Consider the following 27253-nt stretch of genomic DNA (forward strand, 5'->3'; position numbering starts at 1 on the left):
TTTCATTGGATAAGACAAACTGTATTCAACATGAGGTTTAAGATTAGGAGAAAAGATTGGCAGATACAAGAATCATCAAGTTTTAAAAAGTCACTATGGGAGATAAAGGATTAGGATATGCTCTGACTAAATACCAGACAGACAGACTTCCATACCCACATCGACTTTCCAATAAACACTGGGCAGACACAGGCACACATTCAATGACATTGTTAAATAAGTTGTGAAGGTCAACTGTAGCGTAACCATACTGTTAAATCACATCCAAACACTCTTTTTCATAACAGACACAGCAAACCTACAGCACAGATGGATATAAAATGTCTGTTAATGGGTATATGTAAATTAGCACCATGAAATATCTTCCACAACAGATGGCGCAACCTTTTTATAAGTTTGTGTCTGCGATTTGACTGATTATGAGAAATTGAGGTTCAAAGGTTTAACATTTTTGATAGAAAAACAACATTTACAATACACAGACATTTTGAATTTTCTGTGGAATAAACATTAATGCTGTCTGAGTTCCATCAGGTTTCCCAGTAAGTAAGTAAGTAATTCCAGTGAGCGAGCATGCACAAAAAGTGGAATGCAGCCATCATTAATGTTATCAAACACACCTGTGCTTTTCCTGCTACATATGTCAAAAAATATGTCTGCTTTGGAAAAGGTCTATAAAAATCATTGATTATGCTAAGAGACATGATTTGGGTTACTGCTAATTAATAATTAGCAAGCTAGTTGCCCAGCATGATAAAAAATTACTTTCAGTAGCCTTCTGTACAGAGGTTTCAAACCTTCTGAATGTGCACTTTTCTTCTCAGCTTTCACCTCTGACACAGCAGTGAGGTAAAGATGCAGAACTTGTGATCTTGTGTTCATTCTGATAGGCTTTGCAGGTAAAACCGTACAGAACCAAGTTACGGATGGATATTTGACTTCAAATTTTAGGGTAATTTATGCATATAAATCTAACTAAAAGTAAACAAAATTGCAAATAAAAAAATAGCGTCATGTAAATGACTTATTTAAAAAAAGTCAGATGGAACCTTATAATTCTAAGATTACAATACATCATGTTTAAAAACATCAAAACACACAAGTCAGGTTGTATTGGTATTTGAAAAAAAAAAGCTTTTTATTGTGTAAAGTAGTATTTTTTTCTCCTGTACAAGTAGGTCATTTGCTGTAGTAACTGAGGCAGGGTGATTTAAAAAAAAAAAATATATATATATATATATATATATATATATATATATATATAGCTTGACTTTGTATCTAACAAAGTTAAGACTCACACTGATGTTTTGCATGGCAGAACAGTATTCACTTCATACAAAGGCTGCTCCAATGTGTGTGGAAGTCCTTTAAAGTCAGTTTACTGTGATCCATCTGTGTTGTATGAACCAACCTCAGACCAACTCGTTTTTACTGTCCGAGCTTGGGCTGGCAATAATAATCAGAGGGTAGAGAGCTTTCTCAAGGGGGACGCAGAAATGAGGTGTCAATATGTAAAGGTAACGTGTGTCCATCCAAAACAATAATGATAAACTCAGGAGTCCATTCGGCATAAAGGGCTGTCGTAGACCATCTGTAGGTTCACCTTGTGTCCCACCAGTTCTCTGATGTTGTTGATGCCGTATTTAATCATGGTGGGCCTGCGGGTCAGAGAAGGCTTAGTGAGCAACAGCAAAATGCAGCTGTAACAGAAGCCAAGGTGTTTGTGTTGTGTTTTCCAGGTCTGGCAGGTCAGAGCTAAAACAACAGAGTGCTGGGTGGAAGAGGGAGGGTTACTCAGCGTGGATTATAGAGCCTTTCTCAGCTCACTCGCCATGGCGGTTATTCACAGTTAAAATCTAACTACATTTAAACCCAGAGTATTCTCTACAACCAGTAGGGCTGAACAATTAATTGCATTTGCAATATTATCGCGATATGATAAAACAAAATTTTCTAATCCAAAGGCTGCGATTACACTCTGGTCACGTGACACACGAGAGTAAACCAGTCTGCAGAGGAAGCATCAACTAATACACATTATGCTGTATTGACTTGTTGTTGTACAACGGCCTTAAGCTTGACAGACGCTGACACTAAAGAAACTTTAGTGTCACACAGGGAATTAAAGTAGTACCCACCACCCGCAGGTAAGTTGGTGGTGGGTGAAATCAACGGGCCATCCGCTGCTTAGACGGACAAAATGCACAACAGAAAGACACTTGTAGTAAGGTAAGTGTATTGTAGCGATTGGTATCGCAAGCCAAAGTACACACAGCCACCAGTCAGCTCAGGAAATATCTGTGAAACGGCGTTTCAAACCAAACGCACAAGTCCAAAAGAGGCCTGTCCCGAGTTACAGCCGGTGTGCTGCTCACCAGCATCGGAGGCTGTGGGGGAGGAGGGGGGGACTCCGGAGTCATCAGAGAATTACCAAGCTTGTCTATTAAACACGGGAGGCGTCACTTGGTTTTATTTTCGTTGGCCAACTTTTCATTGAACATAGGTTTTTGAGATACTCATTAATTGGTGGTTGAACTGTGTTTTGCATTGAGTTAGTTTTTCTTGTGATCTGTTGGTAGGCCAACCTGATGGTATTATTTCGTATTATTTAATGCCATGACTCTCAAATTATCTTTCTCATATTATTATAATTTGATATTTCTTCTCTACCATTGCTCATAATAATTCATGCAATTCTTGCATCACCTAATTTCATCATAACACAGGCCTGACCTACAAGAAAGAACATTGTATGTTTAATTTATCTAATATTGTGGTGGTCATACTATACACTGATTTACTGCTTGTCCATTTTGAATAAGGAGGTAAAGAGCTTAAAAATTAATCGCATATTAAATTGCAATCGCAATATTGGTAAAAAAAAAATATATTAAAAAATCGCACTTAGATTTTTTTCCAAAATTGTTCAGCCCTAACAATCAGCAGTAGTATGTGACCTATGTGGTGAGCTTTACCTTATGGGGGGTTGTGTGGAAAAGTAAAACAAAACCTGGGCTGGTGAATATATCTTTAGAAAAAATGTAATATCTTGTAGCATATCAAATTAACAGGATTCTGCCTGTATATAGCCAACACAGTGCCTACAGTGAGATGCAGTTTATAATCTAACATGAAATAATTCCAATAAATGATATATATGTAAATAGTACATCTCAATCATTTGTTGGCAGGAATAATCCTCAGAAAATAACCTTAAATATCTGATTTGTGTGCTCAGTTGCTTCAAAGCTAAAAGACTGATGACGTCTATAGACTAAATCACACACCTTTATAATAATTTAATCCATAAAATTGAATTATTAACAAAGGGTATAGATTTCCCATTTTTAAAAACAAAAATGGCAGCAAAATAAAACGCAGGTCAGTAATGAGCTTTAGCTTGTTTCTCTCTGTATACAACAAATTCATATTGTGTTTCTGTAAGCTTCATCTGTGTGTTCACCTTTCCAGAGACAGCCCCCACGCAATTACTGACACATCCTCAGGAAGACCCATGGGCAGCAGCATCTCTGGTCTGAAGACCCCCGAGTTTCCTACTTCCACCCACTTTTTTAATCCTGTATGAACAGAAAGAAATTATAGACATTTGATGGAACAACCAAACACCAAAAAGCAGTAACTATAGAATCAGGGAAGTTGAGAAACTCTATTTGAAGCTTTCCGGCTTGCTGGCAAACCGTAACAATTCAACTATATTGTCAGACTCAGGGTCCATTAGAAAAACATGGTAGACACACAACACATCCTAAAATACAAACATAAAATATGAATTAAACATTGGCAGATTTTATAAAAGACAGTTATACCAATGCTTCCACAGAGGTGACTGGTATTGTGCAATAGTATTACTGGGTTTCGTCAGCAGCTTAATGCCGTTCCGAGAGCTATCCAGTTGACGAATAAATTTGTACATCAGATTTCTCAGTAATATCCGCATACATTACAGGCAGCCTGAAGCTTATGTATTGTTGTCTTTTTAAACTAAGCCCACAATGGGGCAGTATAGAGAGGAGTGCAATATGCTCTGCAGAGCCTTATCTTAACATGGTCTGAACCAGAGGTGGGACCAAGTCTGAGTCAAGTCTCAAGTCAAGGACCAACAAGTCCAAGTCTTAAACTTTGAGTTTCGAGTCCTAAACAAATCATAATGCGCTCTTCACCAAATTTAAAAACCATTTCAAACGTAAAAATAAAACAATGTATTGAATAAAGCATTAGCCTGAACAGAAAGAAGGCAGAGGTGCAGTTTCACACAACAAATTTCATGAATTAAATTAAATGTTCATGTAGGGCTTCTAATTATTTTGGTCAATATTGAGATCACAATTATTTAACAGGATCACTCATTGCCTCAGGAAACATTAACTACTTAAATGTAATACTTTATATGTATAAAGGGTGCTGCTGTGTGTGTGTGTGTGAGTGTGTGTGTGTGTGAGTGTGTGAGTGTGTGAGTGTGTGAGTGTGTGTGTGTGTGAGTGTGTGAGTGTGTGTGTGTGTGAGAGAGAGAGTGAGAGTGCGCGGGGAGCAGAGCAGGTGACACGTGAACTATTTGAGTTGAAGCAGTTGAAATAAAACCGTGGTGCTTTGTCAGGAGATGCAGTGACAGAAACCAGCGGTGAGAAAACTATAAATCGCTATGACGTTAGAAGACGCAGACACAGTGGACATTTTACAAGAACTGATCAGGTAAAGCAACACTGAACACACTTTTAGACAGGGACGAGCAGCTCAGCTGTGAAGGAAAGGGGTGCGCTGGATTTATAAAACAAAATGAGTGTCGTTTTGAAACAGCACCCGGCGCTGTTATCGTTTTATCTTAATTAACTTGTTTCAGCTTCACACAACAGCTGCAGCAGTCTCTCTACACTGTTTCGACCCGACCTCTTGCTGGAGGAAGCCACACACTCCAGTCGCTATGTTGATGCGCTGCGCAGTTTTTTATATCATAATTTATATTCGGGCATGGGGAGTATCAAGTCATCTCGAGTCAAGAGTCAAAAGGCTCAAGTCCAGGTGAAGTCACGAGTCATTGCTGTTCAAGTCAAAGTCGAGTCGCAAGTCTTCTTTGGTTTTGTCAAGTCATCATTTTTGTGACTATAGGGATCACTTTTAACACAGTTAAATAGAGCTAAGTAATGTTGCCTCCACAACGCAGCTATAGGCTACAGAAACTCCCTCTACAGTGTATGGTAACAAAGTATTGCCCTTGTTCAGGGCTCTCACCTCCTTCCAAAAGTCAGCCATAGAGTCCGCTCTCATGACTTGTTCGTGTTTGCAACATAACAAACTGCATATTTATACCTAGCATTGGTGATCTTTTTGAAGTCCAGGACAGGCCCCTGTCTGGGTCTACCAGCCAGAACCAAAGCCTTGAATGCCTCCTTAGCTTCTGCATTATGTGCATCTACAGACTTATTCCAGCCTGGCTTGATGTTATGTTATAAGAGTGAATAAAGTATGGTCTACTTGCGTCATGCACAGCTCCCACAATACAGTCATACATAGAACAGAGAGCTTCACAATGAGAACATAACAAATGGTACATCATCAGGCATAGAAGTTTCGTACGGGATTTTCATTGATCGCAAAACAGCATGCGCATTTGAGGTGCTAATGCAATGGTCAAGCCATGATGTTGTGTGGCAGGTTTCACTTATGTAAGAATAGCTATCAGCAGGTAACAACAACTGACTAGATAATATAAGACTATTGTAATTCCTTCATTCAACCGCAAAAATAACTGAAGTGTGAACCTACAGAGTATCTAAAAACACATACTGCGCACGGCCTTCACATAATCTTCACAGAATGTGAAGGGAAAATACAATATTACCAACAAAATGTGTTTTCTTGACTGTTATTTAGATTAAATGTTGTTTTGCAAGATGTCTTTCTGTCCATCTACTATTCATATTTAAATCAACATAATACATTTAAAATTGAATATATTTAAATATATGATTTACAGTAAAGGTAACGTAACCTCCAAAATCACATGAATGAGTCAAATGCCGAGATGGCAGCTACTGTGATCATGTGATTGGCTAAGCTAGTTACCTTTAGCGGGTGCTTAGTTGGCTTTTGATTCGGATGATTGGATTTAGCTGCTGCTTAATTTAGGACTAACAAAAGGGAATTACCGAGATGTAATTTATACATGTGTGATTGATTTACAGGTGTAAGCTAGGGCAAAATAAAAAAGTACATTTAGCTTAGGCTAACTGTGGCTATCTCACAGCTAGCTTTCACTAGATACCAAGTGATAGATGTCAGATTCAGGTCTGACCAAATATGTAGTTACTGCTTTTTGCCTTTGTGGTGCAGAGAACTTTTAAATGTTTTACAGAAAACACTGGGCATTTTAAACACCAGCTAAAAAGAGAGGAAAACGATTTGTTGGTTGAAACTCTGTAGTGTACATGTCCGGAAAAGAGCTGCCAGTTAAACTAATAAAGTAGTAATAGCATTAGATGATCTAGAGGGGTTGTATACCTTCATGGTAGCTGAACACTTCCATGCTGGGCTCTGTGTATGGGTTGTAGGCAGGCTTGAAGCGTAGTTTGGTGATCCCTAGAAAAGAAACAAGAAAGACCAGATTTGTGCGGCTTGAAAAACCTATATGAGGGCAGACAGAACAAACAGCAAAACTATTCAAATCTACAAAACAATGCAGAATATTTTCTTATCTTCAGCCGTGTTTCAAGCCTTTTGTAAAACGAGTCCATGGTTTGCAGGTACATTAAATGGAGTGTTTAAGACTGTTGTGTTATGGTTCTGTGTAATTGAATTCATAAGAACCTCTCAGGAACATATTTTAGCTCTACCATATGACCACTTCACTTATAAAAGTCATTTATCTAATCATATTCACAGTGTCATGCAGCCCTCCTGACCTAGTTTGGTGAAGAACTGATGCAGGATGCCCATGAGGTCCCCCAGTGTGAGTCCGTAGTCGGCCACCACACCCTCTATCTGGTGGAACTCTGCCAGATGGGTGGCATCTAAGGTCTCGTTCCTGAACACCCGGTCGATGGAGAAATACTTGACAGGGGTGAACTTCTCCTGGTGGACAGTTTGACATGTTGGTGATGAGACAGGCAGGGAGAAGAATTTCACAGGTAATGACAACACATGTACAGCACATCCGCTATATGGTCAAAAGAATGTGGACGCCCATATGATTTTTTCTTCTCAACATCCCAGTCCAAAGCTATGTATGTGTGAGGTAAAAGCCTAATTTTGGTTTTCCCAGACCCCCGTAATCCAACTCTCCCTCCCCAAAAAATCTTTCTAGATAAATCCCTAATGATATGTATGTGCAGCTCACCTGTTGTGCTAGTTTATACAGCATGCGTGCACTGACTGCTGTAGTGTGAGTGCGGAGTATGTTCTTCTGAGCCTCCTCTATCTTCCAGTTGTATTTGTACCTGAAAGTCAGCAGGATATTAGATAACGTCGTTATAGGCTTTACTGAAAGTTGAATAATGTTACTGGGTAGGCGAGCGTGTGATTATATCTCACCCTTGTGAACCAAAGCCTCCCTCTGAGTGGACCTTCTTCACTCTCTCTAGGTATTCCTGTGGGAACTCAAGGGCGCGTGCCGGGTCTGCAAAATGATTTTCAGAATAAATGACCATCATAAAATGACCTAGATACAACTAAGTGCAGGACAGGACTCAGAGAGAGGAATGCACGGCACACTCCGGTCTCACCGGACAGGAAGAAGGTGTCGTGCTGGTCTCTGGCCGGGTGCTGCTGGGGCTGGAACAGGGAGTCAAAGTTCCAGAAAGAGCTCTCTATGAAGTTGTTGGTCGGCATCTCTGTGAAGCTGCAGAAAGCAGAGGGTTCATTTTGTGTTTGTGTTTGTTTTGTGTGTGTAAAATGGCTTCCTTCACTTACAGCTACTCACCCCATCTCCAGGAAGATCTGCCTGAACTGTGTTCGCACCTTCATCAGCGGGTGCAGGTGGCCACAGTCAGGGGGCACGCCCATGGCCTCAAAGTTGTAGGGCTTAAATTTCTTCTCTTTCCAGCTGCCACTGAATAAGTTAAGGGAAGAAGAGTCTGAAAACGTAAAGTGCTGTTTCTGAATCCTTGCTTCTTTACAGTCAGAGGGTTTTCCATAATCCATACAGAATATTTCTCCCAATTCATTTGAGCATTTTTAATCTGCAGCTGAGATGACAGATCTGTGGTGTACACAAATAGAAGCAGCATCACTTTGAATTTTGGAAGGAACATCTGGATGCTTTTAGCTAAATGATATGATTTCATGCAAGCCTGAGACCAGAGCTTTTTTCATTCTGCTAGCATTTTAATTCCTTGTCCTCAGCATGAAAACAGTATAAGCTGTATTATGAGCGTGTTCTTTGTTTATTTATCCTTATTTCTTATTTAAAAAATGCCTCACAGAAACAGTGACTATTACACAGTGCCTAAAAGTTCCATTAAGTACATGTTGTGATGTTTGAATACCAATTAAAAAGAAAATACATCAACAGCAACTGATGGTTTGCATGACTGCTTTAATTTCTCATCAGAAAAATCAGCCCAAAACAAAGAAGAATAATGTTTAACTGTCTCAAGAGCATTAAGAACCTTGAAGAACAGAATTTCTATATTCTGTCTTTTTTGTTGGTCACAATCATTTTGTACAGCCCTGCCTTTAGGACAAAGTCCTCATCTTTGGACTTGTCCCCTTTTATGGGCAGAGATTTCTCTGTGTCCTCTGTCTGAGATCCTGCACACCGCCACTGACAGACAGAGGAGGGCAGACAGGACACCTTTTCCACAAATTGGACTAAATAAGTAGCGACTGCACCCACCTGGCAATCATCTCCGGGGTGAGCTCTGTCTCTTGTTTGGTGACGGTGGTGCTGAAAGAGGCGCCCTTAGCGATCCAGTACGACTTCACCGTCCTAAACACATAAAACAAAAAGTACTTCAACCAACCATAAAGATTCTATGAGAGGCTAAATGATAGAAGTGATGACCTGTATGAATATAACAGACATTTATATTACACAGAGATTGTTCACATGTATGGTAGTGTTTAGTGGTGCTGTACTGAAATGCAGTACAGTGTGTCTACTATTTTTGTTTATAAAATGCTTACAGAGGGGTAGTGGGACTGAAACATCAGTGATGTGAAGTGTACACGTGAACCATAGACCACGTGTGTTTTAGTGAGGATTTAGACATTGAAAAACATTTGGTTACTTAGTAAACTTGATTGAAGGCCTGTTTTTTTTGCTTAGTATCTTCCCTCAGTAGACAGATGCTTAGTTATCAGCTCAGTACATCTCTCGTCTGGCTCCCAGTTTATGAGAGATTGCTTTTTTAAGTGTGGTAAAGTCTTCTTCTCCCCACATAATATGCATTGTTTTATCTGCAAATTATATTCAATACAGTTTTTTTTATTATCTGAACAACTAAAGTAAATGGGTGAAGAAGTTGACATGGTTTAGCCAAATTAAACCTTGTGTAGAGTTTTGAGTGAATTAGCTTAATAGAGCTCTTCTCAGGTCGATATTCTTTATTGTAAAATTCTAATACTTATGAGATACTGGAGTTTTGCTTTAGCTGCTTGAAATATTTCACTTTGTGTGTAATGAATCTGGAATATTTGAAAGTTTCACTTTTTGAATTAAATTCTGGAAGATGAACTTTTCCCCAATTTTGAATTTTTTTGGGATGCACCTCTACTAAAAAATTCATCAAGATTTCCTAAAGCCCAATAGAACATCTTCACACTGTTTGTTTAGTCTGACCAATAATCTAAAAGGAAGATTTAATGATTAACTCTCAAATTAGTTACAGATTATTTTCCTGACGATCGATTTATCAACTAATTGTTTCATCTTTAATGAGTCCAGCTTCCCTTCAGTGCAGCAAGCTGTGCATACTCACTCAGATCATCATCCAGATTTGTCCACTTTCACATTTAAATTTTCGTTTGGACCTCGGGTGTCATTTGGAAGCAGAGTCTTTGGCTATTGGGAACCTCAAAAGGTATTACATAACATGCTTTTCTTTCTATGGCTCTGCCCTAAACCCTAATATGGACATCTCCATAAGGAGGGGTGCTTGCCCGAGGTATTAAACGGCATTGTTCTCTACTGGAACAATAAAACTATTTGAGTAGAGTACACCACAAAGCATATGCCAGCATTTTGATGAAATGCTGGTCAGACACAGCACTGGCAGGAACCAAGACACAATCCCACGTTTCTGGCAAACTTATAAGCAATTACATAACGGAGGCTGGCAGCAGGAGCAGGATGCATCAAAACAATTACAATCTTCTCTCCTTCAGTGAAACTGTTGTTAGGAACTGAATCCCAATTTCAAATATAATCCCGACCTCTTGCCTGCTTGTGGTACAACCACCCAAAGCCTCTACTGCCACCTGCTGGTAGACAAATGTACACAATCCGCCTGGGACTTACACTTCAGAGAGCAGTTTCCTCTTCTTCAGCTCATTCTTTTCTTTCTCCTCCAGCTGAGAGGTGTTGCCTTTCTGTACCAGAAGCAGCTTCTCTCTGACCTGGTCTTCGATGCTCTCCACCTGGGGGCCGACACATAACACGTGCACACCTTATTTAGAACATAACCCCCCGACCACAGGAGGCAACAGCTCGATGTAAACTTCACACGTACAGTCTTGAATATCCTCGGGCCGCCTTCGTGTGTCTTGTCCACCCTAATCCACTTGTTGGACATGGCCTTGCTGAAGCCGATCTTCCCAAAGGACAACTTCTGCAAAGGGACAAACACAGAGGTACAAAAGTGTAGCTTGAAATATTAAAAATGCAGAATTACAACAGTATGTGCAGTCCATTCTGTGTTACATACAAAGTAAACACAGTCTGGGACACAAAGATCACAGTCAACCATACAGGAAAGACACTTGGTGTAACTTACATGGAGTGATACAGCTTATAATGAACACACACATTGTAAAAATTTGAACTTGGTATTAAAAAAATTGTTTCACCTCTGCTTTTAGCACTTCTTCTCACTATCATAACATTAATTAGGAAACCACAAGCCACCTCCACAATAGTTTCAATAGTATTCTTGGTTTTTCACCTTACAAAAAACATTTTTTGTATTTTTTAACAGTATTAATAGTTGTCAATTAATTTTCCGTGGATCAACTTTTAAATTTATGCAGATACACTCCCACATCCATTATTATGGATCCAGGTCTTCCTCCTCTCCTTCGCTAAATGTGATTGTGCAGCAAAAACTGTACCTACCAACTACGCAGCTCCATAGAATTATACTCATTGACTTCATGGTGGCGCTGTAACAATCAAGTTTACATTTTTTGCAATAATCTCAGAAACAGCTTGATTTTAATCTCTCAATTCATCTTCGTTCCAGTGGTCTTCTGCTTTAAAAATGTCAAACTCTGACAAAAACTTTAGGCCAATCGTCACAAAACTTCAGCAGGATCATCTACAGACTTCGCTGATCTAAAATTATCAAAGGAATTTCAATCCGTTCTGAATTTGTACATACTTTTGTGTCTTTTACATAAAATTAAAACTTGCTATTTCAGCCAACTTGCAGCACATGGCTGAGCAGTGCTGGGATCTTCTGCCACTAGGGGCGCCCCAAATGCAAAAAGTTGATATCTATAATGTTAACAGACCTGAAATCAGATTTTACGTAGGCAGAAAGACTGGACAGCAGATCATACAGGTGCCGTGCCGAAAAGTGATCGCTTAAAACTGCAGCATGTTACAGCTGTATCGCCCAGTCTCTTTACATCTTTAGCTGCTTTTATCAGGGTCAAACAGACATAACGTGCAAATAAACATCACTTTATGTCTGTGGTAATAGCAAAGGTCTGTCTTTGTGATACTTTAACGTTTCTTTTAACGGAATAATCACAGTTATGGCCAATAAGTGTTTGCAGTTTATAACTTAATCAGGCATGACATTTACGTGATGATAGGCAATAATAGAAGCCCGTTGTTGACGATGGACGATGTGTTTGGTAGGCCTATGTCTAATATCCTTGTTTATATTTGGAAAATGGAATGTAGTCTATAATTATTAACATGACTTACAGCCGAGTTATATATAAAATAAAGATATGATCTCTTTTGCGATCATCCTTATAACCCTACGTTATTTAACTTTATGTGTATCGACCAATCCAGTCCTTTTTACCTGTTGAAATACCTTTAATACAATCTATGTAATGCAGTATTGGACTTGCCAGAAAGTGACTGCAGCCTCTATTGACTGAAAAGTTATTTCTGCTCTGAAATGACTTGATTATATTCATGAGGGTTATATTTGACAGATTATAACTCACCTACTACTTTTTACCTCTTAAAATACCTTTAAATGGCCAAACACACAGATAAAATGCAGTATTCTACTTGACAGAAAGCGATTGCAGCCTCTACGTATTGACTGAAAGGTAGTTTCTTTCATTTCATTCAGAAGACAGATTAAAAAAACGAAATCATCCCCCTTTTTTATTTCCATTTACCATTTATTTATTTAGTTGACACTTTTATCCAAAGCGACTTACAATTGCTATACATGTCAGACCTCTGGAGCAACTAGGGGTTAAGTGTCTTGCTCAGGGACACAACGGTCGATGTCTCACAGTGGGAATTGAACCCACACCAAAGGCAAGCATCTTACCTATGCGCCGCCGCCACCACCACCTCTTTTTATTTCATATATAATATAACATTATATTTTCCTGAACACCAATCCAAAAATGTCCCATTTCAGAAATCTGGTTACCTTAGTGCATGGATTCGTGCAAAATTCGGTTTGCAAAATATATTGTGTCCAGATTCAGGTGATAGTTAAAATCTGGTAAAGATTGATTACCTCACTCTGTATTTTTTTTTTTTTAAATATGCAAAACCAATCAACATAAAATGCTGTCTTTTTCAGTTTCAGTCCTGCAGGTGATGTATGTGCGTGTGGTGCCTCCCACTGTGGTCCACTTATGGCACTCACCATGAGCTCGCTCTGAGGCAGACCCTCCAGCGGGATGGAGCTGTAGACCCGGGCTTCGTGGCTGCCCTGCTCGGCTATCTCCGTGCCCTCCTCCGTCAGCTCCCAGCTCTTGGACGAGCGCTGCTCGGCCGAGATTAACTGGGCAGCAGGGAACAAACACGACGGTCAGCTCGCTTGAGTTTGGATTCAACAGAATAATTATTTGTCCTAACAGGCTGACTAAATGGACTGTGTTGCTCTTTAATGCATGTGTGTTGTACTGTCTGCCCAAACAGCTTTCGTTTCTCATTGAAATTATTTCTTTAGTCCTTATTGCATCAGCCACACTAAACGAACAAGGTTGAGGGTGACAGTCTGACTTCCGCTGCCATTCTGCCCGGGAAACTCACGTCGCCGAGAGCCTGCAGACTCTTCACGGCACCGACGATGACCTGGTGGTCCACCCCGAGGCTGGTCGCCACTTCCAGGCTGTCCACGCCATCGTCCACTTTCTCAACCCGCAGTAGGAGCGTCTCCGCCACACCGGTATCCGCCATGCTGGAGCCCCGTGAAGCCCAAAAGAGACCGGATGTGACATCGGGTTCCCAAAGACCGAATGTCTTCGGATAGCGAGACGTCAAAAATGAGGACATACGTTACCGTAAGTACTGTTGTTAAATTGTTTTTGTAATGCCCTTTTAATATTATTTTAGAAACAAGCAGTGGTGGAAGAAGTATTAATTTCTTTTAGTTAAGTAAAAATAGCAATACCAGTTTAGAAATACTCGGTTACAAGTAACAGTACTGCATTTGAAAAATTAAAAAATATTCATTTGGCAGAATGGCCCTTTTCAGAGTATTATATTAATTGATATTCAAACCTTAATATGTAATAGTCATTGATGTGGCAGTTCATAAAATATGGCTACTTTTAAATACTATATTTATGTATATTTATAATAAGAGGCCATCATTTATTAGTTGATTGTATATTTAGTATTAATCTGAATCTGCAGTTAATTGTACTGGAGTAAAAAGGTTTGCCTCTGAGATGCAGTGGGGTATAACGTAGCATAAAATGGAAATACTCAAGTAAAATACAAGTTCCTCACAATTGCACTTAAAGTAAATGTACTTAGTTACATTCCACCACTGGAAACTGTACTTTTGGTATCATGGAATATAATAAAATCTAATCTTTAAATTGAACTGGCAACATTTTTATTCAGAAATGCAAATTACAGGAAAAAAGCCTAATCTAATAATGGCAAATACACTGACTTGATTGATTTCATTTCTGTATGAATGCAAATTCAATAAAATTTATGAAAACCTTAAATAAAGTTCATATATAATATTTACCATGTACCTTAAAAGGTAACTATTTGAACCATATCCTATTACAAATATACAGAGCCCCTGAATCCCAGAAAGATATTTTCATATCTTTAGGAATAAATGACACCTTTTCTCTTAAGACAACCTTTATAAATTATCTATATAAGTTACAACAAATGGCTTTTTTAATGCTTAAAAATTCCTCACCAATGCTTTATAGATCAGTTATGAGCCATTAATGAAATTAAAGAGGATTTGGGTTGCCAAGTTGTGAAAAATTGCAGTCATGTTAATAATAAAGTCAGGTCAAGTCATAATCAGGTCATTAAGTAATTAATAGGTCATGAATTTCCCATTTAATATCAATATTACAAAATACATAGTAATTTCTGTTGAAACTTAAGACCTATTCAAAATAAAAATGATTTATTAATACAAACAGTTTGTTATACATTAATAGGAACAAATCCCACCCAATCAAAAAGCTACATTGAGCAGACGTGGATTTAAGAATTTTCCAGTAATCTCAAAAACCATTTATTAAAATAACTATTACACTATTACAAAATAAGCCAAAATTACAAGCAATGCAGAAAAGAACAAGCTAGTCGGGCCTATTGAACTGTTACAGAAAATACAACCACCTCTGTAGTTTTAAACTACAAGATTTAACTATTTTCACATGAGAGAGAAAAAATGCGGTCACCACACATCTCTTTATAAGAAAGGAAACAAAGTCAGAGCTAGTGAATGAGTAACTTGTAGCATCAGCCTTCATATTTAGTGATGAGGACTGGCAGCAGAGATTACAAATAAAAATAAGAATAACCTAAAAACACAAGACTAAGCACTGACCAGACCACTGACCAGACCACTGAAACAGCCCACTTAACTCAGCCAAAACATATAAACAGTCCAGACATCTCAGTTTGTGCCCATATTTGCCACATTTAAACCCAACAGTACATAAGAAGCAGACATGGAAAAGGCAGAGAGCACAGGCAAGCCGTCAATCACTTTCTTTGGAGAAGGCTTGAGACACTGATGCAGGGCGACCAATGATTCACAGACGGAGGGTTACAGTCTATCTGTACTGGTAGTTCATGCTGCTGTCCCCCCTGCCGTAACCCACTGGATTGTGGTACTGAGTGTGGTTGGTGCCAAAGCCCTGGTTGGCTCCTGCTCCTCCTGCTCCTCCTCCCTGCGTGTTGAAACTGGATTGGTTGTTGAAACCTACAGGGAAAGTATGTGACACTTAGTGAAGCAAATACCCTAAAGACAATAAAGTAACTAGAAAGACAATAAAGTAACTAGAATTCCTGTTTGAGGTTGTATGCCTCCGGGAATCAGTCAAGTTTCGCTTTATATCCATGTCTGTCCGGAGTAGGATAGTAACGACATGAGAGTTTCTCTGATAACACAGTATTACACAATAATTGTTCCAGTTACAATGATGCTTAAAGGGAAGGAATTTTTGGTTGAATAACATTTCAAAAAAATCTTATGTCCTGACAAAACTTCAAACATAGTCTAAAGTGTCAACTATTCAGTGTCCATCAAACTGTGAAATGTGGTCACCATCTCCCCATCGAGTTATGGTGTTGAATAATGGCCATTAAAGGGGTTTTTTTTGAAGTTGATCTTTTGGGTCACTAATGTCATTGTTGGATCCCATGAAAAGTTGGAACATTTTTGAATTTCTTCTAAAAATCTCTTAACTCACCTTCATAACTGTAGTCTTGGCCTCCTCCAGCACCCCCCGTCACCTGGCTGGGGTAGGCAGTGCTGTACGAGTATCCGCCTGTCCCCCCCTGGTTTTGGTTGAAACTCTTCTTTCCCTGCCCATAGCCCTGGCCATACTGGTTATAGGAGCCCTGCCCTGGTGTGCTGCTGGGCTGGTACCCCCCTGCAGATCCAGTGTTCGCCCCCAGGGGACCTGGAAACGGTGACTTCCCTCCCTTGTGCATGGGGGGTTTCTTTTTGGGGGGTTTGGCAGCAGAAGTGGCTGTGAAGGTTCCCTCATTCTGGTAGTATGAACCATAGGAGCCCTGTGCTGATCCAGGTGCTGTGCTGGCTGGAGGGCCACCTGATGGGCTGCTTGATGCCCCGGCTCCTCCATTTGTACCACCATTGTTGTAGTAACCTAGGAAGTAACAGCATTTCACAGTCTTAAAATGGGCATAACTTGTTTAAACAAATTTTAACAGCTATTGCTTGCATATAGGATCTGTGCACTCAGAAATTAAATTAACACAGCAATGAATGGTGATGTCACATTTATTAAAAAAACAAATACATATAAAAACAGCTAGAGCAAGAAGTCACATCCAACATACATCCAATTTTCTAATTCAGCCAGTCTGTGTGCAAACTTAGTGCCTCAGTTCATCAATGCTTAATGCGGTTACAGATGGGATACTGCAATTACCAAACACTTCCAAAGTAAGACCATCATGCATTCAGTGTAGCCATGACTAAACAGTGTTGCTGATATGACACAAACAGCAGATTCAACATTAACAATTTCTCAAAAGCAAAAAAGAGAAAACAGCTTAATCATGATTAGAAGTGACAGAGAGGCATTCAAATGAAGTAAAAACAGTATTCTTATCTATGTAAATAGTATGGAGACAGGGAGAGAGACCAGGCTGCCGCAGTCCAAGTCCAGTTCACACAGGCCTTCACTTAATCATGATCCAAACGAACAGAAAACTAAGCCCTTTCCCCAGTCCAACACACGGAGGCAACGTATAATAAAATCAGCCCTGCAGTTTGGGGAGGTCCGGGTGTTCAGGTACATCCACAGCAAGTTGAGAGAACAGATGGTGCCTTGTTTATGGCTACATGCATGCAGTGGCAGATCATCTCCCCAAGGTGTCAGGACATGACAAGTGGATTGGCAAGACAGTGCGGAGGGGTTGTTGTCACTGTATTCCCAGGGTTGCGGACTTGGTGGTGAAGGGAGTTCATGATGCTGCTGGAACACTACCGAGTATTTTGTCCATTTTTATCCTCTCTACAGGACTGTTTTTGATTTTCTAAGACTGGGGGAGGATCTATGTCGCAAACTCGTGGTAGCCATAGCAGTCTGAGACAAAGTCACCTAAAGAGTGAGACAGGGCAGAGAAGGGGGAAAAAAAAAATGATCAAAATTAGATTTCTTTGGATTTTTTTGCCATAAAAGTGGCAGTTGAATAACTCATTTGGTCAGATTGCGGTCAAACTTGAGTTGTTGGGTTTTTTGTATTTTTTAGATTTCTCTGCTCCTGTCACGCTCAGGTAGGTCAGTCCTCTGAACAGGCTGCCAGAGGGAAGAAAGGGGTTCTCATAAGAGGGGGCTTGTCAAAAATGGATTCAATCCTGTGGCTTAAAGCAGAGAAATGTAAAAGCATTGAACAGGGAACATCCCAACAGGTCATATGGTGTCGTTTGGTCCATTTGCTCTGGAGTGAAACGCTTTACTATAAATAGGCTATATTTCCTGGTTAGGAGGTTATAACACAGGTAAGAAGTAGTAAAAGCTGTTTCTTTCCTCCACAGTCCTGGCCGGATGCACCATCCTGGCCCAGAACACAACATCATCTGTGCTGACACACTGGCTGAGCCATTTGTTTGGATTTCTCACATGGTGAATGAAAGCCTACGTGAAGCCCAGACAAACAGTACAGATCCAGTCAAACCAGGACTAGAATGGTTGAAATGAATACTCACTGTATCCGGAGTTAGCACTGTTCCCGTAACCATATGTTCCGAAGCCACCTGGGAGGACAGATGTAACAGTGATTTGACCTCTCCATCATGTCTACTAAATTTTTAACAGTAGGTCTGCTGCAGTAAAAAAAAGAGCGTGTTTTACCTCCTTGGCCGTAGCCTCCTCCATTATTGAAGCCCCGGCCCCTTCCACGACCTCGTCCTCCTCTCCCTCTGCCCCGGGGAACAGCTGCGTCTCCAACTCCAGGGGCTCCCATCATGCCGAAGCCTGGAGTGTGCTGGAGGGGAAAAAAACATTTTATTTGTTCTTTCCATCAATGCTGAACAGCAACTTCTCTCTCCAGGAGGATCATCATTTAATTATCTAAAGCCTGACACACAAATCAGAACATTTCAAGTGTTTATTGAACATTTTGACAAAAAATTTGTTTACATCACATTTGACACATTCAGCATTTATTGCAATTAATTTATCTAAACCATTTTATTCTTTAGAATTTTTTTATAGCATTTATTAATTATTTTTTATTTGAATATATTTTACATTTATTATACAGTATATTATATGTGCATACACTACATTTAACATGTATGTATAATATATCTATCTACATCTCAAGATATCCACACACACACACACACACAGGCCAAGGGTATTGCTGCTTACTGTATACAGCTTTCTAATTTCAAAGTATTGTACAGTTTTCTACTTACTGTTTCCTCTCACCTATTTGCTGCATCTGCATGTACTTTTCAAAAATTTGGTTTCTATAAATTATTTTGTGTTGGTTTAGATGTATTTATGGTCTGGCTCTATACTACATTATATACTCAATAAATTCTACTGTTCTCCACCGTTACCGTCTTTCCAAATCCACACCTTGCTGACTGCTGCAGAGAATCTGGTGTTTAAATATCTTCATAAGTTCATTTTAATATTTAGTTGGTTTAATTAAGTAATTTAAAAACCTCTTAAAAACTTTAAAACTGTAGAAACATTGCGAAATGAAGAACAATGATCAAATTTATTTTTTATTTTTACATTTTTCTGTAATTAGGGATTTACAGAAAAATTATCTAAAATACTTTGATTTAAGTCTGAATTTAAAATTTAGATTTTATTGTGCTTACCATGGGCGGCCCCTTTTTCTTTTTAGCAGCCTCAGCCAAAGAGCCTTCAGGGAAGAGCCGCTCCAGGGCCGCCAGGGCAGCGTAAGCCTTGGCCACCTTCTTATTGGAACCTGTCCCCTGAAACTTCTGACCGTCAATCTCCACCTCCATGACAAAGCGTTTGTCGTGGCTGCCGCCAGTCTCTGAGATGAGCTCATACTTCAGGCCACGGCGCTTCTCGTTCAGCTCCATCACGGGGTTCTTGCCGTGTTTGGTGAGGATTGGTCCCTGTTGGCGAGCAGCCTGAGAGGAAAGAGAGATGACCATTACATTCAAGAGCCCAGGAAGGAAAAGAAAAGGCCATCTTCATTTCCACAATTGTCCCTTGCTGACACACGGAGCAGCGTTGTACCTCTACAGCATCAGTAGTGTCCACATTGGCTGTTCCTGTGGCAGCAGTGGTAGTTTCAATGGGCGTTACTACTGGTTTAAATTCCTCCACAGTGACAGCTGCCTCCGCCTCCTCTGATTTCACCGACTCAGTCTTTACTTCCACTCCTGTGGGCAGGCCCATGTCCTGGAGTACCTGCAATTGTCCACACGGATCCATTGTTTAAACAACAAAACGAAAAGATGGTGGGATATGAAAATGTATTGTTTGTGCTTGCTGTTCATGTTCCCTGTGCTGTGCTCACCTTTACAGCTACGTGCAGCTTGGCAGTGCGTTTGGATGGACCAGAAGCCTCAAAGTTCTTGCCGTCCACTTCTACAGCCATAGTGAAGACAGGAACATGAACTGGGCCGGTCTGAGATATCAGTTTGTACTGGAGACCTGGCTTCAGCTGATTGAGCCTCATCAGAGCGTTCATAGCCTGGGGAGGCTCAGCCTTCTCCTCTGGAGCTGGTGCAAGAGTGTGACATACAGTAAGAAACTGACTTTACATCTTTAGGGGTAGCAAATAATAATTTATTATTTTTTATTTATTTACAATTATTAACTGATGATCAAAATTGTTCACCGATTGACAGACTAATCCTTTAATCACAGTATTTCTTGTTTACTAAAAAGCCCATGCTAAGGTTAATTTTACTGTAGGAATGATAGATAGCCTGTGTTTTAAGTTCCTTTCAACAAATACACAAGCTAAAACTTACACTTCTTCTGCAGCTTTTTCTTTTTCTTATTTGGACTCTTGTCATCAATTCCCTCCTCTTCCTCAATGGGCCTTTTCATTGGTGGGGCGTACGCTGTACTGGGTGGGATTTGCACTGCAACACAAACAAAACATAAAAGGCTCCTTATTGCGTTGCATCTATACCATAAATCAGAAACAAACAAACAAAATAACCCACAGCCTCTACTGTGGGTTATTTAAATCTCACAGGTAAGCTAGCCTGGTTTACCTGTGTAATCAATAGGAGTCTCACTACGAGGCTTCTTGGGCATCTTTGAGGGGAGGGGATCCATTCCAAGCACTTTGTGAAGCTGTCCGAAAGCAGACAGCCTTAAGGCATGCTAAACAAACGAGAACCAGTGTGAATTGCACATTCACAAAATGGGATGTGAATACACACAAACTATTTCATCTTTCTCACTTGTGCACTTGCTGTGATGTCTTCTCTCTGCTGGTGGTCCAAGTGGCCAATAGCATCTGTGGGCTCCTTCTCACATGGATCAGAGATTCCAGCACCATCTGCAATGTAACGAAATCAAATCAAGCTCCACACTTGAAAAGAAATAGTGCATTTGGACACTCATCCGTAGGAGAGACCCCACATACACACCTGCCATGAGGATTCCTGAAGCCAGACACTCTAAAACTCTCCGCAGAGCTTCTCCTGCCCCCATGGGCCGGTTCCCTGTGCCAATGGCTTTCTCACAGATCAGCTCCAGTGGCTGCAAAGCAGGAGAGGGAGGGAGACTCTTTGAGGATGCTATTTTTAAGCTTGGCCGCTAACACAGAGAGATTTTAGGTCACTGCGTTAGATTGCAATTTAACAACCGTGATGGGGGTGTCTTGCTTTTTTGTATCAAGGCAAACACAGCTTGGACAAAAAGAAAAGACTTTGTGGATTTGAGCAGCCAGCTTACTCATACATACATATTTAACAGTTTTCAGAAGCCACAATCAACAGAGCTTTATAAAGACTTTGATATATTGAAGCTGCACAGGAGGAAGCTTTTACTCACCCAGCCACGGAGCGGGGCCCATGTGGGGACGCGAGCGCAGAGGTCCCTTAGGATCCGGATGACGATGACACAGGAGCGCAGCCCATTGGCTCTGGCCTGGGGACACAAGCAGGGAGGGGGGGGGAGGAGGGGCACGAGGAGGACAAGCAGCCTTAGTCAAAGAGGAAGACTAAGTGACGCGTAATGCAACATAAACATCCAGACAAAAGTACTAAAGTAAATAATAATGAAGCCACACAGACTAGAACAGCTTAACTTTGTCATTATGAAAATGTCTGGAAATACTGGATGATAGAATAATGCATGATCACTATGTTGGAAGACTAATTATGATCATTCAGCGTCTTGGCTGTAGGTCAATAGCCAACATGATTGATGGGGTAGTTATCAGAAATAAAACATTGTGGTTTGTGGGGGGAAATAAAACATGCTCGTGGATTAAGTACAGGAAGAAAAGTGTAAATAAAGCCAACTCAAACTTAATAACAGCTTCAATGTGAGAATCATGTGAGCTATTTAAAAAAAAAAAAAAAAAGATGTGCATTGTCATTGAATAGGGTCAGAGACAGTCAAAAGAAATTACTCAAGGTGCAATATTCCTGTTGATTTTGTGGCACGCAGAGTAACAAACAGCCAGAGAGCAGGAAAGGTTGAGGCCACATACTCTACAAAAGCTGCAGAGATGGAGCACTGATTGTTACAGTGTGAAAGCCGAAAAATGACACAGGCAACGATATTATCATGAATTATTATTAACACTAACTACAAAAAACAGTTTCTCTTCAAAACTACAGAATGGGGCAGACAGAAAGTGCTCTACAAGTAGCTTGCATAAATGTAAAAATAACAACAACAACAACTCACTCACACCAACACTGACATTAAGAGAAATATTGCACCTGGATACATGGTGTATTAGTAGCAGATTTTTTTTGCTGATTGAGTTAAGGAGCTGTGAGGGAGACTAAGGTACTCTGGGACTAAAAAGCAGCATTGAACATATTTTAAAAAAAAAATGGCACTGCAGTAGAACCTGTTAAGTGAGCAAAGCAACTCTGCAACACTGTAATGACAAAGGTTTCCTACGAAACAAACACCCAGATCATCAAGTATAAACTACAGAAGTCCACTTCAAAAGAGTAAATAAATAAAAAAAAATAAGACATGAAACGCCCAAATAAAAGACAAAAGAACATACAGCATAAAACCAAACTCAAAACTACTTCTGTTTTAGAGAAAATTAAGACAAGATCCAAACCTGGAACCACTTAGCGTGGCGGAGAGACGCCAAGGCAGTTAGGCATTTCTGCCTGTCCAGAACATCCGGGGGATCGTTGACTGAAAGCGAGTCTATTGGCAGGTGGAATAAGAAGACAAGGTACAGTTTGACCAAGGGGAGTTCTGTCAGCCGGCCAGGGGGTACACAGGCAGCCTTCCCAAACCACAGGCAGGAGGGGGAAGGGGAGGGGGACCCCTCCACTGCAGAACCACCAAACGCTCTCAACCTCCAAAGATAATATGGTTTTGCACGGCCCGGCACACAATTATTAGACTTAAAACCCACCAGAACGACGTGGGTAATAACTTGACTTAATTCAAATAAAAATATTTTTTAAAAACCCCTGGCATTAACAAAAGTGCATTTATTAAGGGATAATTGGTTGTATCAAATGGGAGGTTGTTTCTCCATGCTTGCTTCAGTGCTTAAAAACAAAAAAAAAAAAGGTCTGCTTTTCTTTTCTGGCGTTAACAGGAGGTAGAGCCCCTCCCCTTTGCCCATATACTGGGTACACTGCACTTTGCCCCTTCCGAGACAGAGAGCGGCCAGTTGGTCAAAGGTCCAGCGTCCCTAAAAATTGACAAACTAGAAGGCTTGACAGAGAGAATCAGAATTGGAACCACAGGCAGAAGTTATCAGATGCACAAGAAGTGGGTATCAAAACAAGTCCACACTGCAGCAAAACTGATGGCTTTAAAAAATAAAAATAAAAAAAAGACCCAAACTGGGCATCGCTGTTAGCACGGGGCTACAGATAAGGCTGAGGTTCAACACCAGCTAAAACTGAGATCCTCAATACTGTTGTGCGTGAGTGCGCTCAAAAAGAAACTGCTGGAAATCTTACAGCTATAATTAAACTTAATTATTACATACATATTGCACAATGTCTTTCACTACCTAACAACTGGGGCCGATTATCTGGATTTTCAGTGTGGTGGGACATACAAGCAGAATCCAAGTGTCGCTCGTCGTTATCTGTAACCCCGAGCCTTCCCTGCTACGGAACATCAGAGACAGTCAATAGCCCACTGTTGGGTCTAACAACCAAGGACAGTTTCACCACATGTTTTGCTACTCATTTTTGCTGCAATGCAAACTGTTCATCATCAATGATAAAACACATGCAAACAAAGTGGTCTGTTTTTGTATTTGGTTAAATTCTCAGTAAGCCTTCATTTCGTTGGTGACCTTGATAATTAAGGGGGAAGAGAAATCCATGTCTTCAGCAGTCAGTAAAGTACCTGCCCTATACTGTATATTGGGCCATCAAAAATGTACAATTACATTACATGGAACTACGAGAGTGTCTAGAGCTATAACTATAGCGCAGTTTCATTATGTGATAGTGCATTCTTGTCCCCTAGCTCCATTGAAGGCCCAATAAACAATATCTGTCTAGCCTGCCTGGCCTCCCTGCTGGAGGAAGGGCGGCACTAAAAAACGCTGAGGCACTCGTGTAGGGGCTTACCTCCAGAAGCAGCCCTCTCTATCTCCTCACGGACCAAAGGGGAGGTCAGGTGAATGGTGAGGGTGAGAGGGGGCTCCTTGGTGTTCTTGATGACGATACTGGCCTCACGAATGTTCTGCGTCACCACATACTTGTCTTCTGTCGCCTGAGAAAGAGCAAAGGGTTGAATCCAAGGAAAAACGAGGCCACCGCTGACTTGCTTAACAGTGCTTCTGATGAAGATCAGACAATTATAATCTAAATAATTGACTAATTGTTTGGCCTTAAACCAACTGTAGTAAAAATCCCCTGGTTTCCAAGGTCCAACATTAACGTTGACAAAATAAAATCTGTTTTGAATCCAGTAAGGATGAGAGTTTGGTAAATAATAAAATAAAAAAAATAATCAACTTTATTCCCACTTTATCAAACAAACACTTGTAGAACATTAATATTAATTCATTACAATACCCATGTTGTGGAAACTGATAAGACTTAGAAGTGGCTTTTCATACCATGATGATGGTTACCAAAATTATCACGGTTATCAGTATTATCACGGTACTGTAAAAATGTGCCAAAAAATATTAAAATGTACTGATACACAAGTTGTATATTGAAAACTACAAAATTGCCATTTTGTTTGCATAAAAAATTAAACAGCAAATACCTTTTGTAAACATATGAAAATCACCCAAGTGTGCATTATCAAGATTGTATATTTTATATGGCCTATAGGTAATACAATGACCCCGTGGACAATTACATGAAAACAAGTCTTGAGAAGGCAGTGATAGTAACTGCAATGAGCCCAACAACTGTCATAAATACAGAGGAGTCTGTAGCGTTTCTAGATATGCTGGTTGGTTAACTAAACTGCATAACAAGTTATCATGTGCAGTGGACGAATAGACTCTGCCGACACACAATGCACACAGCAGCAGAACAACGTGTAGCGTTTTTACAAGAGCAGCAACACAGAGCTTCAGTTTACACGCTGTTAGCAAGTCTGACAGAAAACCCAAAGCTAAAAGTTAACTCACCCTGCGTTCACTATAAGGTTATTTTCTTCAAAATCAAGTTTTCCTCAGCGCTCTCATAAAAACTAAAATATGACCAGACTTCAGAGTGACTGAAAAATCTCAGCGGCGCGTCTTCTGCCGTGTTGTCATTGACCCAAACAAACCCACGCTGCATTCTGCGCATGCACGCCTGCTTCTGGGAGACGTATAATACCCGGTTACCATGGTAATTAAAATGTGTACGGTAATAATAACAGTCAGGAATTTTACCATGGTTTACCGTTAAACCGGTAATCGTTTCATCCCTAATCATACCACAAGAATGTTACAAAAGGCATGTTACATAGGATTTTGAGGAAGCCTCTGCTTCAGTTACATTTTCTCAGAGGTCAGGGAAATAACAGCTTATACTCTTGTACCTTTACAGAGTCAGGACACGGACATGTTATGAGCGTCCAGACAAGCGTGATCTGTATTTTTCCCTCTACAAACAATACCTACATTTGAGAAATGGCTGCTACATACTGAAAATAATTTAAATAAGGAAGTAAAATAAAATTACCCCAACTCTGGAGGCTGATGCCTTATCCTTTAGGCCACTAAAATATGCTTTAATGTGATCATTGTCATTTTCTTCATTGTTATAATTACAATTAATGATTACGATGGTGCCACATCCGCTTCATTTTGAAAAAGGAAAAACCCTGTCTAATACTAATAATGCTCATAATGTGTTGTTTCTTTGTGAGCGCTTTGTGACAATAAAGAACATAAATATACACATCAGAAGCATTAAAGTGCTGCAATTTCGCCGGAATTTGATTTCCACACGTGGGCCCTGATGATGAATGATGTCAATCGCCAAAACTGTCCAATCAACCAGTAACCTGTCAGTCTATAACTTGTTGCTTACACCTCTGTTTGTTTGTAAAAAGTCAGTGTGTGAATATGAACCAGACCTAAAATGTGACACAATGAATAATTTTCCCCCATGGTCCAGACCAAATGAACCAAACTATTAGGTGGGAAAGCACCCTCACTCCTTAGATATCGAAACGACAAGTCATTGTGGTGGAAATTCTGTCAAAATAAACAACTGAAGCAACGACTTTCAGTAGCTTCATTCAGCACTTACAGATGGACTCACAGCAGCTTACATTCATCAGTGCATGAACGCCATAATGAGTGAGTGATGCAGTGCGTCTTTATCCTGTCTCAGAGTCATGCCTCATCTCATCACAGTTACATGTTGTCACTGAGCTCTGAACAATGTAGCGTGATCAGTGTTGTGTCTTGTTCTTGCACAATCGTAACACCATACAGCACTCGAGTCCAGGCGTCACACAGATCTTTAAAGGTTCAGTGTGTAAGATTTAGTGTCATCTTGTGGTGAGGGTTGTGAATTGTATCCATCGGTCCAGTCTACCACTGCCCCCTACCCCGTCGAAGAGAGTAGGATAGCTACGGTGGCTGAAACAGCACAAAAGTGTCTCTTCTGGGACAGCAGAGAGTAGCCAGTGAAGAAATTAGATTTCTTCAGGTATATTTATTAAGAAATTGTATTTTCAAAATTTTTCAGTAAAACCATATGTTAATGCAACTTGGCCACTGACATAACATGGAAAATGAGTATGTTACGTGGTCACTGTTTCTGCACCACAGTCCATTATAAACCACATAATACATTAAGTTAATAAAAACATTGACAAGGGAAACGCATTCATTCTCTATGTGATTATGGACCATCGCCAAAACTGCCTGCCAACAATAATATCTGGCTCGCAGCCAGATTATGGTGCTTAGATAGCAGGAAAAACAAAACAAAAAATAAATAAATACGTACTTTGATAGCGGTGCTGAAATGTCATGACCGCAACAGTTACTCACATAATCACTTCCTCTTCAAGGGTTTTGCCTATAAAATAAAAGCGTGAGAAGCTTGTTTACTGCAATGCTGTATTTGGAGTTGAACTTTTTTTTCTTAACGACAAAAAAAAAAGAAAGAAAAAAAGGCTGTAGCCTGCTTGGCACACCTCTGAAAGAGCCATCAGGAAAAGGGATTACCCTAAATGTCCTCTGCCTGGAGATACTGGGGAATAGCAAAAGCTTCCGTAGGTTGATGGATGCGGATCAAACACTGAATCAAAAACAGTGCAG

At 40.1% G+C, this 27253-nt stretch overlaps 2 protein-coding genes and 1 long non-coding RNA gene across 4 annotated transcripts in view; 1 reads left to right on the forward strand and 2 right to left on the reverse strand.

The window, feature by feature from the left end:
* Positions 1-13598, reverse strand: farsa (phenylalanyl-tRNA synthetase subunit alpha). Its single transcript, XM_038693662.1, has 13 exons — positions 13409-13598; positions 13020-13157; positions 10683-10781; positions 10472-10590; positions 8849-8941; positions 7934-8062; positions 7737-7852; positions 7546-7630; positions 7352-7451; positions 6918-7086; positions 6517-6594; positions 3464-3578; positions 1-1658 (listed from the first exon to the last, which is right to left on the reverse strand). Exons 1-13 carry the CDS (start codon positions 13553-13555, stop codon positions 1553-1555), a joined length of 1494 nt encoding a protein of 497 aa, XP_038549590.1. The 5' UTR covers positions 13556-13598; the 3' UTR covers positions 1-1552.
* On the forward strand, positions 13114-18041 carry LOC119883145. The gene is made up of 3 exons (XR_005440594.1): positions 13114-13183; positions 13326-13659; positions 17877-18041. It is a non-coding gene; the product is annotated as an uncharacterized LOC119883145 (long non-coding RNA).
* ilf3b (interleukin enhancer binding factor 3b) overlaps positions 14666-27253 on the reverse strand; it is a 17263-nt gene continuing 4675 nt past the window's right edge. Inside the window, exons 5-18 of one of the 2 annotated variants that reach the window (XM_038693643.1) lie at positions 24096-24240; positions 22607-22698; positions 21349-21444; positions 20943-21054; positions 20754-20851; positions 20562-20673; positions 20313-20426; positions 19853-20058; positions 19570-19743; positions 19179-19460; positions 18193-18325; positions 18048-18095; positions 16060-16479; positions 14666-15569 (exon numbers count right to left, since the gene is read on the reverse strand). In XM_038693643.1, coding sequence (XP_038549571.1) covers positions 15421-15569; positions 16060-16479; positions 18048-18095; positions 18193-18325; positions 19179-19460; positions 19570-19743; positions 19853-20058; positions 20313-20426; positions 20562-20673; positions 20754-20851; positions 20943-21054; positions 21349-21444; positions 22607-22698; positions 24096-24240 — 2181 coding nt within the window. In that variant the 3' untranslated portion in view covers positions 14666-15420. Of the gene's footprint in view, positions 15570-16059; positions 16480-16595; positions 17440-18047; positions 18096-18192; positions 18326-19178; positions 19461-19569; positions 19744-19852; positions 20059-20312; positions 20427-20561; positions 20674-20753; positions 20852-20942; positions 21055-21348; positions 21445-22606; positions 22699-24095; positions 24241-27253 lie in introns of those variants that run through there. The other variant, XM_038693650.1, reaches the window with a different exon arrangement.

This window comes from Micropterus salmoides, unplaced genomic scaffold (genome assembly GCF_014851395.1).
Source record: "Micropterus salmoides isolate LMB-PRFRI ecotype aquatic unplaced genomic scaffold, ASM1485139v1 Ms_hic_scaffold_10, whole genome shotgun sequence".
Classification (NCBI taxonomy): Eukaryota; Metazoa; Chordata; class Actinopteri; order Centrarchiformes; family Centrarchidae; genus Micropterus; species Micropterus salmoides.